Source organism: Cucurbita pepo, chromosome 9 (assembly GCF_057944985.1).
Source record: "Cucurbita pepo subsp. pepo isolate OVF chromosome 9, ASM5794498v1, whole genome shotgun sequence".
In the NCBI taxonomy this organism is placed as follows: Eukaryota; Viridiplantae; Streptophyta; class Magnoliopsida; order Cucurbitales; family Cucurbitaceae; genus Cucurbita; species Cucurbita pepo.
In genome coordinates, this window is record NC_141806.1 from 14,300,335 (window position 1) to 14,317,044 (window position 16,710).

Genomic DNA, 16,710 nt, shown 5'->3' on the forward strand with positions numbered 1-16,710 from the left:
CGGCACTTACTAACCTCCCATGTTTATATCATATTTAAACCCGGTTGTGTGCCAAATGCTACCACCACAAAATTATAATATCGATTATTGTAGCACAAACAGAAGTAAGATCGAAAGTACTCACAACACCAACGAACAGAATTTAAACAAAGAGACAAAAATATTTACCTATCACTAATAATCAAAGTGTTTACAAGTGAATATCTCACTCTCACACTACAAACGTGTTAAATACGGATAATTCACGTAGAATATTAATGGGAGTTAATATTTAAATTAAATAAAAAACTTATATGACAATTTACAAGAAACCCATTTTTATTATCCTCCAAACACCCAAATCCAAGCTCGCTTCAAAACAAAGAGCAAAAAAAACAAACCCAAAAGAAGTTGAAGAACTCCCACGCTCTCTGCTCTTGCTTTGAGGACTGTAAGTGTAAGTGCAACAAGGCCTCCTCCCAATTCTCAAGGCTTAATTTTATTCGCCATTCTCTTCTTCTTCTTCTTCTTCCCCTGTTTTTCTCCTCTGAGTTCATCTTCATAGCCATTTTCCTCATCTGGGTCACCTCACAAACCTCAAGAAATCAAGAAGAACAAGAAGAAAGATGATTAGTCTTTTGGATTTCTACCATGTAATGACGGCAGTGGTTCCTCTTTATGTGGCTATGATTTTAGCTTATGGGTCTGTGAAATGGTGGAAGATCTTCACTCCTGATCAGTGCTCTGGAATCAATCGTTTTGTTGCTCTGTTTGCAGTTCCTCTTCTTTCTTTTCATTTTATTTCCACTAACAATCCATATACCATGAACTTGAGGTTTATTGCTGCTGATACTCTCCAAAAACTCATTGTTCTTGCTGTTCTTGCTGTTTGGAGCAACATAAGCAAAAGGGGTTGTTTGGAATGGACGATTACTCTGTTTTCCCTTTCAACTTTGCCTAATACTCTGGTTATGGGGATTCCTCTGCTTAAAGGGATGTATGGGGAGTTTTCAGGGAGTTTGATGGTTCAGATTGTTGTTCTTCAGTGTATTATTTGGTATACATTGATGCTGTTTATGTTTGAATATAGAGGAGCTAGAGTGCTGATTTCTGAGCAGTTTCCAGACACTGCTGGTTCTATTGTCTCAATTCATGTCGATTCTGATATCATGTCGTTGGATGGAAGGCAAGTTCTTGAAACAGAGGCTGAGATTAAGGAAGATGGGAAGCTTCATGTGACTGTGAGGAAATCAAATGCTTCAAGATCAGATATCTTCTCGAGAAGATCTGTGGGGTTGTCTTCTACAACGCCACGCCCTTCTAATTTGACTAATGCAGAGATTTACTCTCTGCAATCATCTCGAAATCCCACTCCAAGAGGCTCAAGTTTTAACCATACTGATTTCTACTCTATGATGGCTACTGGTGGAAGAAACTCCAACTTTGGCTCTTCTGATGTTTACGGCCTTTCGGCGTCGAGAGGACCGACACCGAGACCGTCAAATTACGAGGAGGAAGGCGGGAAACCAAGGTTTCATTACAATGCAAATGCAAATCATTACCCTGCTCCAAACCCAGGAATGTTTTCACCTACAGGATCCAAAAATGCAGCAACTAATACTAAGAAGCCTGTTAATGGAGTTGTGGCTCAGCAGAAAACAGAGGATGGAAACAGAGATTTGCATATGTTTGTTTGGAGTTCAAGTGCTTCCCCTGTTTCTGATGTGTTTGGAAACCATGAATTTGGTGCACATAATGATCAAAAGGATGTGAGATTGGCTGTCTCTCCTGGAAAAGGTAAGTTTCTTGAATGGATTAGACTTTCGTTTTCGTTTTTGGTTCATTTTTGTTAATGGGATTTGTTCATCAGTGGAGGGTCGTAGAGAAAACCAAGAAGAATATACAGAGAGGGAAGAATTCAGCTATGGAAACAGAGAGAGTATGAACAGTAACAACAATGGAGTAGCAGAGAAACCCAAAACCATGCCGCCAACGAGTGTCATGACAAGGCTAATCTTGATCATGGTTTGGAGAAAGCTGATCAGAAACCCCAACACTTACTCGAGTTTGATCGGCCTGACTTGGTCCTTGATATCATTCAGGTTCATATGTTCTTCAAAACCCCATTTGGGTATTGATTTAACCTCTGTTTCTGATTATATTTGATCATGATCTTTAAGGTGGAATGTCGAAATGCCAGCCATTGTTGCAAAGTCGATATCTATTCTCTCGGATGCAGGGCTCGGAATGGCCATGTTCAGTCTTGGTAAAGTTCTTAACTTTCTTTAATTTTTTGGTTCGAAAAGCAAAAAGAAAAGCATAAAACAGGGGAAGAACAGGGGAGGGGCGGAGTAATGATGAAAGTGTGTGTGTGAATGGCAGGGTTGTTCATGGCTTTGCAGCCAAAGATGATAGCATGTGGGAATAGCATAGCAGCTTTTTCAATGGCTGTGAGATTCCTTACAGGACCAGCTGTAATGGCTGTGGCTTCCATTGCTGTTGGGCTTAGAGGAGTTCTCTTACGAGTAGCCATTGTCCAGGTCACACTTTTTCTCTCCTCTCTCTGCAACTTTTCTCTGACATTGCCTCTATCCTGCTTCCTCACTGCATATACTCCAAAACCTTTCCCTTTTTTTAAAAAAACCAATGTAATATGTCAAATTCTATAAAGTTGTTGGATTATGAAAAAGATGGTTGCTTTTTGGCATGGTTTAAGAACGTCGAGAGCAAAGACAGTATATTCTAGCGGTAGGCTCGGGTTAACCATTATAATTCAAAATCACCCTTTGCATGTATCTTAGAGTTGTAGGAAGGGTCGTACGAGTTATCTCGTAAGAATAGTTAAGGTATAATACAAAAATACTTAGTAGAGTTAGATACTTGATCTCGTGAAAATAGTTATGATATCTGTGAATTGGCTCGAAAATAACCTAGTAAGATTGGACAAGTTATTATCTCATGAGAATAGTTAAGGTGTTTGTATGGCTTGAAATGGGTACTCACCCATACAAAAGACCTAGTTGTATGGTCGGACAAGTCATCTCGAGAGAGAATAATTAAGGTATCTATGAGTTTGCTCAAAATGTGAACTGACTTGAATACTCACTAATACAAGAGGCATAGTTAAAATATTCTTGAACGTGCTTGAAAACTCACTGATTTAGAAGATTAAGTAGAGTCATGTAAGTTATCCCGTGAAAATAGTTAAGGTATCTCTCAGCTCCGGCTTGGTTGGTAGAGTCCTATAAGTTATCCGGTGAAAATAGTCAAGGTATCCCTCAGCTTGGACCTGGTTGGTAGAGTCATGTTAGTTACCCCGTGAAAATAGTTAAGATATCTCTCAACTCGGGCTTGGTTGGTAGAGTCATGTAGTTAAGAAGATATCTCTCAGCTCGAGCCTTGTAGATAGAGTCAGGTAAGTTATCCCGTGAAAATAGTTAAGGTATCTCTGAACTCGGGCTTGGTTGGTAGAGTCATGTAGTTAAGAAGATATCTCTAAGCTCGAGCCTTCTAGATAGAATTAGGTAAGTTATCTCGTGAAAATAGATAAGGTATCTCTAAGCTCGGGCCTAGCCTGGTGGTTGATTGTTGATGTGTTTGGAAACAAACATCTGTTGAGATATGATTCAAAGTATTCAAAATCAAGATATGATTTAGAGTAGTTAGATATGATTCAAATATTCAAACTAACAAGATTTTAGGAGATTGTTATTAGATTTGAGTTTATCTAGATTTCTATGATTTACTATTTCTGGTCCACTGTATTAGCTATAAATACGGGAATTGTGTAACCCTCTAAGCATCAAGTCAGTAGACATTAATAAAGCACTGCAGCTTCTATCTATTCTCATCTATTCCTATCTCTTTCACTATCCCTCTTTCCAACAATTTTGGTATCAGAGCCAGGTTCGTTCGACACGAGGGCGAGTGATTATTTTCTTTCACAAAACAAAAATGGCAGTAGCTGGTTTTTCTTCCTCTGCACCGTTGTTACCAATATTTAATGGTGAGAAATACGAGTGGTGGAGCATCAAGATGAAGACCTTGCTCAGATCGCAGGAGCTATGGGACTTGGTGGAGCACGGGTTTGCTGATGTATTAGAACCCACAATAGAAGAAAAGGAGAGACTAAGAGAAACCAAGAAAAACGATGCCAAGGCTCTATTCATTATTCAGCAAGCAGTTCATGAGACTATTTTTTCACGAATTGCAGCAGCAACCACATCAAAGCAGGCATGGTCAATTCTACAGAAGGAGTTTCTAGGAGACTCAAAGGTCATGACAGTGAAATTGCAATCTCTAAGACGTGATTTTGAAACTCTACTCATGACGAATGGCGAATCAATTGCTGATTTTTTGTCAAGATCAATGGCAATAGTCAGTCAGATGCGTACCTATGGAGAGAAAATTTCAAACGAAACAATTGTTGCAAAGGTGTTGAGAAGCTTGACTCCAAAGTTTGACCATGTGGTGGCCGCCATAGAAGAAGCTAAGGATCTATCCATACTCTCCGTTGATGAACTGATGGGCTCGCTTCAGGCTCATGAGGCAAGAATCAATAGAGCATCAGAAAGAAACGAAGAAAAGGCACTACAAGTGAAGGAGACAACCAATAACGAAAGAGAAAATATTCATTTAGCAGGTAGAAGTCGTGGAAGAGGAGGATTTCGCAACTTCCATGGTGGTCGTGATAACAGGTGGAGAAGTGATGGACAGAGACAATTTAATGAACAAAGGAATGTCATACAATGTTACCATTGTAGAAGGTATGGTCACACAAAATCTGATTGTTGGTATAAAAATCAACGAATGAATTTTGCAGCAGAGAATGAAGAAGAAGAAGAAAAGTTGTTTGTGGCGTGCATGGATACTAATCCAGAAAAAGGTAACTTATGGTTTGTTGATAGCGGATGCTCGAACCATATGACAGGCACCAAATCCTTATTCAAAGAGCTTGATGAGACGCAAAAGATTAAGGTGCAACTTGGAAATACAAAAGAGATGCAAGTTGAAGGAAAAGGTACAGTGAAAGTCGAAACCAGTCACGGTAAGATAAAACAATTAGATAATGTTCAATTTGTACCTGATTTAGGGTACAATTTATTGAGTGTTGGACAATTGATGACCAGAGGACACTCAGTTCTATTTGATGATAACACATGTGTCATCACAGATAAGAAATCAGGCCATAAAGTTGAAATTGCCATGACTTCAAATAAGATGTTTCCACTTGATGTTTCTAACATGGAGGATTTTGCTCTTACTGCTAGCATGAAAGATGATTCAACATTATGGCATCTCAGATATGGACATCTTCATATGAACGGCCTGAAAATACTCAGGGATAAAGGTATGGTTTTCGGATTACCAAGAATTGACTCAACTAATTTATGTGAAGGATGCATTTATGGCAAGCAGACTAGGAAGTTCTTTCCTGTTGGAAAAGCTAAAAGAGCTTCACATTATCTAGAACTAATTCATGCTGATTTATGTGGGCCAATGCAAACGAAGTCCTTGGGTGGAAGTATATACTTTTTACTATTCGTTGATGACTATAGTCGCATGAGCTGGGTTTACTTCCTACAACATAAGTCAGAAACTTTTCAGAAGTTCCAGATTTTTAAAGCTATGGTAGAGAACCAAAGTGGCTGTCACATTAAAGTTCTTCGCACAGACAGAGGTGGCGAGTTCGTATCTAAAGATTTCAATCTCTTTTGTGAAGAAGAGGGCATCCAAAGGGAATTAACAGCTCCCTACACTCCAGAACAGAATGGAATCGCTGAACGAAAAAATCGAACTATTGTGGAGATGGCAAGAAGTATGTTACAAGCAAGGAGACTTCCAAACCAATTTTGGGCCGAAGCCGTAGCAACATCTGTTTATCTATTAAACATCTCACCAACAAAGGCGGTTATGAATCGAACTCCTTATGAAGCATGGCATGGAAGGAAACCATCTGTAAGTCATTTACGAATCTTTGGTTGTGTTGCTTATGCTTTGAAACATCCTCAAACTCGTCAAAAGCTTGATGAAAAATCTGAAAAATGCATTTTCATTGGCTATTGTACTCAATCAAAGGCATATAAACTATACAACCCCGTTAGTGAAAAGATTTTAGTTAGAAGGGATGTAATATTTAATGAAAACGTGAGTTGGGATTGGAGTAAAGAACAGGAGCAGCAAAAGATTACAGTTGAAGTTTCCCCAAATGAAGAGACAAGGGTCAACTCCAGTGCATCTCCCAGTGCATCCACTGCAACACAAAGTGTGTCAAATTCATCATCTTCAGAATCACTTAACAGCAATTCCTCTCTTGAAGAACTTTCAGATGAGACACCTCCAAGGAAGTATAAATCTTTAGCTGACATATATGCATCATGTCAATTTGCTCTTACTGTTTCAGACCCTATGAATTATGAAGAAGCAACTGAAGACGGGAAGAAAGCCATGACAGTAGAGATGCAGTCCTTTAAGAAAGATGAAACATGGGATATGGTTTACCTACCAAACGAAAAGTTTTATGGAGATTTACAAGAAGAGGTTTATGTAAGACCGCCAGAGGGATTCATAAAGGAAGACAAAGAAACAAAGGTATACAAGCTGAGACAGACAATGTACGGGTTAAAGCAGACATACTTACGAAGGTCTTGTCAGAAGAAAAGCTCTGTACTTACATCTGCAACTTTGAATCATGGGGGAGTGTTGAGATATGATTCAAAGTATTCAAAATCAAGATATGATTTAGAGTAGTTAGATATGATTCAAATATTCAAACTAACAAGATTTTAGGAGATTGTTATTAGATTTGAGTTTATCTAGATTTCTATGATTTACTATTTCTGGTCCACTGTATTAGCTATAAATACGGGAATTGTGTAACCCTCTAAGCATCAAGTCAGTAGACATTAATAAAGCACTGCAGCTTCTATCTATTCTCATCTATTCCTATCTCTTTCACTATCCCTCTTTCCAACAACATCCGTAGCTAGCTGTGTTTGACATGTTTTTGTGTCCCATTAGTTTGGAGTTTCCTACAAATTTATATCCATTTTTTGTTTATAAAAAAACAGGCAGCTCTCCCACAAGGAATTGTCCCCTTTGTCTTTGCGAAGGAGTACAACGTACACCCTGATATTCTCAGCACAGGGTATGTATAGAACCAATATCCTTAATAACTCCGACATTAAATCTCTGTTTTGTTTCAAAAAAACACAAAAAGATTTGATTTTTCTTCGTGGGTTTGCAGAGTTATCTTTGGAATGTTGATCGCTTTGCCTATCACGCTTGTTTACTACATTTTGCTGGGGATTTGAGGCTGCCATGGAAGCCAAGGTCAGCCATGGCTGCGTCCGCCATGGGAGACCATTTCAAAAGCTTCAAAGCTTTGGGAGAGAAGATTTTAACAGGGAAAAAGATAAAAGGAGAAGAAGAATGAGGAGAGATTTGAGGGAAATGGGGAAAATTCTTCCAAGAAAAGGGGAAAAAACAGGCTGTAAAATCATTATGTTTGGTAGTCAGTTATATAAGAAAAAATATGTTTTGGTTTTTTATCTTTTTATCTTTTAATTTATTTAATTTTTTAAAAGTTTGAAACTCTATAAAATATAAATTTTTGTTTCTTAAATTTAAAAGTTATTGAATTATTTTATTAAAAAAAAAAGGACAATCATAGACCATGAATTCTTTGTCTAATTTGAGGTTAATTCAACTCCAACGAGAGTGCAAATTGAGATGGATTGACCTTCGCTATCGTGTATATTTCAACTACCGATTGATGCTACAATGTCTAGTATGAGGTTGCTTTAGCTCCAACGATAGTATAGATTGAAATGTGTTGATCTTTTCTATCGTGCACCTTTCAACTACCTGTTGATGCTACAATGCCTAATATGAGGTTACTTTAGCTCCAACGAGAGTGTAGATTGAGATGGATTGATCTTTGCTATCGTGCACATTTCAACTACCAATTGATGCTATAATGCCTAATATGAAGTTACTTCCAGCTCCAACGAGAGTGTGAATTGAGATGGATTGATCTTCGTTATCGTACACATTTCAACTACTAATTGATGCAACAAGAGAGTGAGTATGATGCTTTTATTGATTAATAGATAAGGTTTTGGAGAAATTACTAAATTAATTAAACAACCTTAAATGTGAAGGATAAAAATGGAATTATAAATATTAATTAAATTAATATTAAATTCAAGAATAATAAGAATAAGGTGAGAAGAGGGTCTTATTTTGATGTGGACCCCTTTAGAATATTTGGGGACAAAAGTTTTTATTTTTTTTAATTTATTTATTTTTAATTATTTCTCTATTTACTTTTTTTTTTTTTTCGCTCACACTCCTTTCTACATCTCCTACATTCTTCACTTTTTACTGACACATTTTTCTTTTTCCTTTTTTTTAATTGATTTTTATGTTTTTTTTTTTTGTGGGGTAGTTTTGGAATTTTATTTACCAAAAATGAAAGAAAATAATTAATATTAATTAGGACTAATAATTATAAATTATAACAAATTTTGAAGTTAAGGATGGGTCATTGTCCAAATGGGTTTCAAAAAGTTCCTATGACCATATTCATTTATTAAATTAATACTTTATTTGCATGCTTAATCATGATTAGTAGCCCATTTGCAATAATAATAACACATTTATTTTTATCAATATTAAATTTAGACAATAGTTCAAATTCGAATAGATAAAAGCCAGATAGGAATGAACGAGACTTAATCATAATAAAGATGAAATCATGGCCTAAATGATAACCTTAGAGGGTCAAAAGCTTATAACCCGACCAAACCTAAACTCGAAATGGTCGAGTGAATTTGAGCTCATGAGGGCATGCTCTCGTACACCCTAACCTATGTGGAGGGAGCTTGATTCACTCACAACTCTATCCTATTGAAAAAAATGGAGAGAAAACCCTAAGTTTCCAAATTCGGCACCTAATGGCCCCGACAATTCCTGCATCTCTTATGATATGGTTAGGTTACTTATACTCCCACAACCGTCCTTCTAGACGACCATGTAACCCCAAAGTAGCCGGTATAAGATGGAAAGTTCTTAATTCCTAGTTTCACGTTAGTCAAATTCTCTATAACTATAAGAATCTTAAGTTAGATGAGATTCCAACTTGATACCTAGTCATGTCAAAAATCATATTAAATAAATATTTTAATGCTAAGTGTATATACTAAAATTATAATATAAGGTTTTTATTTACATAAATTTAAATATAAATAGATAGAAAAAGAGGGAAATGTAATAGGGACATGACAGTCCACAAAAGATTGTCGTGGTAAGGGCCGACCCGACAAAATTTAGTGGCAGACAATCTAAGCTTTACCGAAACCTCCCTATCCCTTCTCATTTTTACCTTTTCTTTTTCTTTTTTCCTTTTAAGTTAATTTCCTACAAATAACACACATTTTTCCTTTTCTACCCTTATTTCTATTTCTTTTTAATCAACCCATGTAAATATGTTAGCCATTAAATTACTTTTCAGAAGTTGGGCCTTTCAAATTCAGAACGTGGGCCTACGAGAGATAAGCCTTTCAAATGCAGAAGTTGGGCCTTTCAAATTCAGAACATGGGCCAGCGTGAGATGGGCATTTCAAGTTCAGAAGTTGGGCCTACGTGAGATGGGCCTTTCAAGTTAAGACCTTGGGCCTACGTGAGATGGGCCTTTGAAGTTCAGAACTTGGGCCTACGTGAGATGGGCCTCAAATTCAGAACATGGGCCTAAGTGAGATGGGCCTTTAAAGTTCAGAACATGGGCCTACGTGAGATGGGCCTTTCAAATGAAGAACTTGGGCCTACGTGAAATGGGCCTTCAAGTTCAGAAGTTGGGCCTACGTGAGATGGACCTTTCAAATTCAGAAGTTGGGCGTACATGAGATGGGCCTTTCAAGCTCATAAGTTGGGCCTACGTGAGATGAGCCTTTGAATTTCAGAAGTTGGGCCTACGTGAGATGGGCCTTCAAGTTCAGAACTTGGGCCTACGTTAGATGGGCCTTCGAGTTCAGAAGTTGGGCCTACGTGAGATGGGCTTTTCAAATTCAGAACTTGGGCCTACATTAGATGGGCCTTTCAAATTCAGAAGTTGGGCATACGTGAGATGGGCCATTCAAGTTCAGAAGTTGGGCCTACGTGAGATGGGCCTTTCAAGTTCAGAACATGGGCCTACAGGAGATGGGCCTTTCCAGTTCAGAACTTGGGCCTACGTGAGATGGGCCTTTCAAATTCGGAACTTGGGCCTTTGGTCCCACATCTCAAGAACTCTTCTTATAATCCATTTGTAGGGTTTTATAAATAAACTAATTGCTAAATTACAACTAATAAATTCTTAAATTTTTTATTTTATATAAAAAATCGTAAAGTTTAAAATTTTTGATGGAATAAATCAAAGATTCAAATCTTTCTTTTCCATATTAACCGGTGTACATTTTTTTTTTTTAAGTGGCTCAATCATAAAATTTTATAGTTGTGTTTTACTTTGGAACAAATATAGGTTGGACAACCTCTTGAAAAAATTTCTCAAAATGCACTTGAACGAAGACACATCCTGAAAGGACTCGTGTTAGTATGTTGGGATAATATTATTGGAGAATGTCGGGACCGACAGATGCCGAACCCAGATTTAGAATATTAGGCACGAGTCACTATGAATAATAATAATGTTGGCGTTAATAATGATGAATTATTATTATAATATTAACACAAATACACAAAAATAAATAATTTGTATCTTTTTATAGTAATTTTAAAGTATATGACAAAATGAACTTTGCAAATACCATAATTGTTAGATGCCAAATATAAAAATATTGTAAGTTTAGCTGATTAGAGATGAGCCTCTCCCCGCTGTCTCTCCATTTTCATCGTTCATTAAATGAACATCTAGTTGTTCTCTTTAACTTCTAATAAAAAACTGAGAGAGGCGTTCCTACTGTGCTTGGTATAAATAGGGTCCGCCAAAGTCGGGAAAATCGCTCGCAACAGATTTTCGACGTCAACAGAGAGGGAGAAGCGCTTACAGTTTCCGCAGCCGTGGAATGCAGCAGAGAGGAAGACTAAACAACCGAAGATCCAGGAGCTTTTCTAGATCTCGCCTCGCCGTTGAGGGTTCATAGGCTTTAGTTATATTCCTCGGCCCTCCTCGCTCTCACATTCTCCGTTTCGGTTCTAATCAGTGGCAATGGCTTCTGCTCAGATTGGTGGTAAAAGTTCTCATTATTTCTTTGCATTATAATTCATGTAGTGATGGTGTTTCTGTTCGAACTCTTGCGATTGAATCTGTTGCTTTTGTGTTTCAAAGAACAAGAGCGCGAGGTGCAGAAGAACTACTGGACGGAGCACTCCGCGGATTTGACTGTGGAGGCGATGATGCTCGACTCTCAGGCCTCTAATCTTGACAAGGAAGAGCGACCTGAAGTAATGCTTCTCGCTGCATGTTCTTCACTAGTCTCGGCTTACCTTCATTTCTTTTTTTTTGTTATAATTCATTATTTGGCTTGGTGGCAGATGTTGTCGTTTTGTCTGGTTTAAGATCTGTTCTTCTCGGTTTTTGTCCCTAAAATACTACTGGTTCCTACTGTTCACATAGTAGAGAAGAATGTTGTTTAGTAGTATCATGTCTCGAAAAATCTTCTTCCTAATTTTCAGTAGCACAGTTCTAAATAGTTCCAGTTATGAAGCTGGATGATTCGGTTCATTCATTGAATCTCAGGATTACATGCATTGGAAATGCAGACAGAGTCAATACATTCTTTCTTATCTATTATGTTTAGATGTGGAAATGCAGGATGTAGAGTTGTACATCAGTGTTTAAGATGTGCATAGTTCTTAAACTGTCCGTCCACAGGTACTTTCTTTGCTTCCCCACTACGAAGGAAAATCTGTCTTGGAACTTGGAGCTGGAATCGGCCGTTTTACTAGCGAATTAGCCCTGAAGGCTGGCCAGCTTATTGCTCTGGATTTCATAGAAAATGCTATAAAGAAGGTAAGGTTTAACATCTATTCATACTGTACCAACACGCGACTGCTGTTTTACACTTGCACGGAATTATTTTCTTTATCTTATCATCTTAACGTTCTAACTGTAGAATGAAAGCATCAACAGCCACCACAAGAACGTCAAGTTCCTATGTGCAGATGTGACTTCTCCAGAGCTTAGCATTTCCAATGGATCAATTGATTTGATATTCTCCAATTGGCTGCTAATGTACTTGTCTGATAAAGAGGTACTGCCTATCTTTTGGTGCTATTGGAACCCCTGGATGCACACTACATGAGATCATAGTCTTCGATTTATGACTTGTGATGCATTGTTGATAGAATGAGAAAATCTGAAAATGTTTTACACTTTTGTATATGCATGCTTTCTAGTTGGTTGTTTGTTCAAGATTAGAGTATTTGGAGTCGTTTTGTATTTGGGGTCTTAAAAATCCAGATCCAAACTCTCATTGAAAGTGAAATGGTGATAGCCTATTGCCTAGTCTGCGAAAGCTGTGGCTAATTCTTAGATCCACCAAAGAGTGAACTGAATAATATATGCATTATATCTTCGTTGCTATGGAACATTGTCAGGTTGGTTTGTTAAATAACACAATTAGTCTGTCTAGCACGAACTGTTTCAGATTTCTTTTTGTCAATCCAGGTGGCAAAAAGAAATTCAGGTTTTAATTTTATTTTTTTTTTCATTGTAGCTGTTATGTAAGTGTAATCTATTCTGCTATATACTGTTCCTCTTTTGTTGCTAGGTGAAATTTCATTCAGCTATTTTCATTTCAGTCTACAAAGTTCTTCTATTGGATAAATTGTTCATTAAATCCTTGAGTTTAATTTTTTGCAATCTTAGTTAGATTTAGACTAAGCCTGCTTATTTTTTATTGTCCTTCCAAAAAACTGATTCATTGTTATAACCATAGGTGGAGAATTTGGCTGCAAGTATGATTAAATGGTTGAAGGTTGGTGGATATGTCTTCTTCAGAGAGTCATGTTTTCATCAGTCTGGAGACTCTAAGCGCAAATACAACCCAACACATTACAGGGAACCCAGATTTTACACAAAGGTCGTTTCCGTCTGCTTTTTTTATTAGTTTCATTAGTTTTTTTACCCCTATGAAACCTTGAGATTTTGTGTATTAACTATATGACAATGTCTATTTCTCATCGTTCAACTTCAACAGATCATCATCATTTAAAAAATTAAAAAAAAACAACAGATCGTCTTCTGATGACGAAGTGCTGGAATTATGATAATATTAACGAATGATGTGCAATGGACAGTTCATATATGCATTAGTCCTGATTTTATAGTATATAAAAAAGAAGTGTTTTTCTAGGTTGACAATCCTAGCATAATAGACTGCATCTGGGAAACTTCTCTGATTCAAAATGGTGTTTACTATGTATATGGTTATGTTTTTGTCTCTTGAAGTGCTTGACTTTACATCCTTGCCATCACTTTTACTTCGTCTCAAGATTATAAGAGACAAGTATGTGTCTGATGTGTGCCAGGTTGATTTCCTATTTGGCTTTTATGTGAAGTTTTTCTATTTATACTTGGCATGTGAGTGCTTAGCATTTAGATTATGTATGGTAATCCCAGCTTGAACTTTTTTTTTTACATCATCTGCAGATTTTTAAGGATTGCCAAATACGTGATGAGTGTGGAAACTCCTATGAACTATCCCTTGTAAGCAGCAAATGTATAGGAGCTTATGTACGAACTAAGAAGAACCAAAACCAGGTACTTACTGGCGGAAGTTGTTCTAATTATTCCTTTTAATGTTTCTTTATGTTTATTACTAACAAAGTTTACATTTCATTTTGACTTAGATTTGCTGGATATGGCAGAAAGTCTTTTCACAGGAAGACAGAGGATTCCAGAGGTTTTTAGATAATGTTCAATATAAATGTAATGGCATCCTGCGCTACGAGCGTGTATTTGGTCAAGGTTTTGTCAGTACAGGAGGAATAGGTAAGCCTTATTATTTAAGCCTCTTCTTCTGCTCTGCTGCCATTATCTCTCTAATCTTTTCAATGGCAATGTATTTTGATGATTTCATAAAATTATGTCAGCACATTGCAATTTGAGTATATTTTCGGCAATATTTGGACCACTCAAGTAACCAATATGTCGTCTAATTGAGGAGGGCACGTTATGAAAATCTGTTGAGACATCCGAATACCAAATGTTCTATGCTAGATAAATCTAAGCTTGTGAGACCTGTGAACCAAAGGGTTCTTTAGTGATTGATCTATTTATATATTTGTGTAACAATGAAATTTCTAGCTTTTCCGTTTATGTAGAGACCACCAAAGAATTTGTTTCAAAGCTAGAGCTGAAGCCTGGTCAAAAAGTTTTGGATGTTGGTTGTGGCATTGGGGGAGGTGACTTTTACATGGCAGAGAACTTCGATGTCGAGGTTGTTGGCATTGATCTCTCCATCAATATGATTTCTTTTGCTCTTGAGCGGGCCATTGGACGCAAATGCGCAGTTGAATTCGAGGTTGCCGATTGTACCAAAAAAACCTATCCAGATAATACTTTTGACGTAATATACAGCCGGGACACAATATTACACATTCAAGTAAGAAATATCTTCATGTTCCTCCGCCATCTTGTTTTTTACTAATTATGTTGAACTGGTTGACAATTTCCCAACTCAGCATTTTTACAACAAATGAACCTCATGTTCGTGTCCAGACAACACACACACACACACACACACACACACACAAACACACACACACACACATCGATATATGAACTTCATTTTCCTTTATGCATTTATTGGAATTATTAGAATGTTTTTATTGTACATAATTGATAATTTGATCAAGCTACAGATCATTACCGTATAAAATGATGTTTCAATAAGGTAATCCTGCAAGATATGTCTGTTATAATCGGTCATTTAGCGTATTTGTTTTTTTCCCTTTCTTTCTCTTTGGAGTTTGCATATTCAATATCTGAACTATTAATCTATTGCAGGATAAACCTGCGCTGATGAAATCCTTTTACAAATGGTTGAAGCCAGGAGGTAAGGTTCTTATCAGTGATTATTGCAGAAGCGGTGGAACTCCTACAGACGAGTTTGCTGAGTATATCAAGCAGAGAGGTTATGATCTACATGATGTAAAGGCATATGGTCAGGCAAGTTCAACCATCTCATTCACCCCTCCCATGGTCAGTGTCTATTGTTTTCTAACCATGCAAGCTCATCATTGATTTTACATCTTCAACAGATGCTGAGAGATGCTGGCTTTGATGAGGTTACTGCCGAGGATCGCACCGATCAGGTATTATTGTTTGCTCCTTAAATCCATAGCAGCGAAAACTATGACGATGATGTGCTTCTGTGTCTGAAGATCTACATGTTTGCACCTCTCAGTTCATTCGAGTTTTGCAACGCGAATTAAGTACTTTAGAAAAGGAGAAGGAGGATTTCGTTCAGGACTTCTCTGCCGTGAGTTTTCACATTTTTCTCACACTTATGCTGTAGTATTTACTTCTATTTTGGTGTCTTTTTTTCCTCACTCACTTGGGAGATTCGGGTTTAATTCAGGAGGACTACAACGAAATAGTAGATGGTTGGAAAGCAAAACTAGCCCGGAGCTCCACCGGTGAGCAAAGATGGGGACTCTTCATTGCCAAGAAAAAGTGCTCATAATTTATGCTTTATTTTTATTGCAGTTTTTTTGTTTGAAATCATTTGGAACCTTGAGTTCCCTTACTTCACTTGATACACAAACAATCTTAATATCACTATTATGGTATGTCTTTTGCTTCTGATTTCAACAATGTAGGTGGAAATCGAACCATCAACTTTTGGAAGGTAACAGTGTGTAATCTACTCAAATATTGATAGCGGTTGGCTGGCTGGCTTTAGTCGTGTATTAGGTATTGATAAGTCGCTGTTAAGTGGACCACGAACATTTGTGATTGTGAATTGTGCTGTGGCATGGGGTATGGAAAAGATTCTAGGCCTCTTGTCCACACCCTTGCCTTTGCTCATTCACGTGGAACTTTATTCAAAATTTCCTTGTCACCTTCACATTCACGTCTCTACTAGTTTACAGCTTTTCATGTTATATATATTTGGTGTGTCATCCTTTCACGAGGTGGCATTCAAAATTTTCCTCACCAACTGTATAATTGTCCTTTTCTAAAAAGTTTATTTCGAATTTCTGTGTTAGAAACATAAAATTTACCCCATTTAAAATCAAAATTATCTAATGGTAAAACAATGAATTTCAATCAAATTTTATCTCCACCATGATTACATTACCTAAAAGGAAAAACAATCAATCTTACGCAAACTACTAGTAAAGCCACTTCTCAATCCTCCTTTATTCTCTCTTTCTATGTTTGCTTGGGCCATATTTTTAATTCTCTTTATTTTGGGTTCATAACGTAACTCTCATTCAAATATGGTCTCAATTCATCAATGTATCTCTCATTTACTCGTCTACAGAACGACCTCATCTCTCATTTACTCGTCTACAGAACGACCTCATCTCTCATTTACTCGTCTACAGAACAACCTCATTTGTGGCTTCTACGGAGGGAGCCATGCCCTAAACTTAGTCGTGTCAATAGATTGGTAAATCCTTAAATGTCGAACAAAGGACTCGGAGTCGAGCCTCCACGAAGGTATAATTTACCAAATGTCGAACAAAGGACTCGGAGTCGAGCCTCCACGAAGGTATAGT

General features: G+C 37.3%; 2 protein-coding genes across 2 annotated transcripts; both read left to right on the plus strand.

Moving 5' to 3' along the window:
* Positions 1 to 322: 322 nt before the first annotated feature.
* Positions 323 to 7,529, plus strand: LOC111801472 (auxin efflux carrier component 1). The gene is made up of 6 exons (XM_023685482.2): positions 323 to 1,776; positions 1,850 to 2,081; positions 2,160 to 2,245; positions 2,362 to 2,519; positions 7,050 to 7,126; positions 7,226 to 7,529. The coding sequence occupies exons 1-6, from the start codon at positions 606 to 608 to the stop codon at positions 7,290 to 7,292; spliced, it is 1,791 nt and encodes a 596-aa protein (XP_023541250.2). The 5' UTR covers positions 323 to 605; the 3' UTR covers positions 7,293 to 7,529.
* Positions 7,530 to 10,930: 3,401 nt separating this feature from the next.
* Positions 10,931 to 16,052, plus strand: LOC111801506 (phosphoethanolamine N-methyltransferase 2). The gene is made up of 12 exons (XM_023685519.2): positions 10,931 to 11,213; positions 11,306 to 11,421; positions 11,852 to 11,989; positions 12,093 to 12,230; positions 12,918 to 13,061; positions 13,631 to 13,741; positions 13,831 to 13,972; positions 14,305 to 14,585; positions 14,990 to 15,151; positions 15,244 to 15,297; positions 15,390 to 15,464; positions 15,564 to 16,052. Exons 1-12 carry the CDS (start codon positions 11,186 to 11,188, stop codon positions 15,666 to 15,668), a joined length of 1,494 nt encoding a protein of 497 aa, XP_023541287.2. The 5' UTR covers positions 10,931 to 11,185; the 3' UTR covers positions 15,669 to 16,052.
* Positions 16,053 to 16,710: the final 658 nt, after the last annotated feature.

Coding starts and splice junctions, on each gene's coding strand:
- LOC111801472 (XM_023685482.2), top strand. CDS start 606: ATGATTAGTCTTTTGGATTTCTACCATGTAATGACGGCAGTGGTTCCT. Junction 2,246..2,361: donor AATGGCCATGTTCAGTCTTG/GTAAAGTTCTTA, acceptor TGTGAATGGCAG/GGTTGTTCATGGCTTTGCAG. Junction 2,520..7,049: donor TACGAGTAGCCATTGTCCAG/GTCACACTTTTT, acceptor ATAAAAAAACAG/GCAGCTCTCCCACAAGGAAT.
- LOC111801506 (XM_023685519.2), top strand. CDS start 11,186: ATGGCTTCTGCTCAGATTGGTGGTAAAA. Junction 12,231..12,917: donor TGTACTTGTCTGATAAAGAG/GTACTGCCTATC, acceptor TTATAACCATAG/GTGGAGAATTTGGCTGCAAG. Junction 15,465..15,563: donor TCGTTCAGGACTTCTCTGCC/GTGAGTTTTCAC, acceptor GGTTTAATTCAG/GAGGACTACAACGAAATAGT.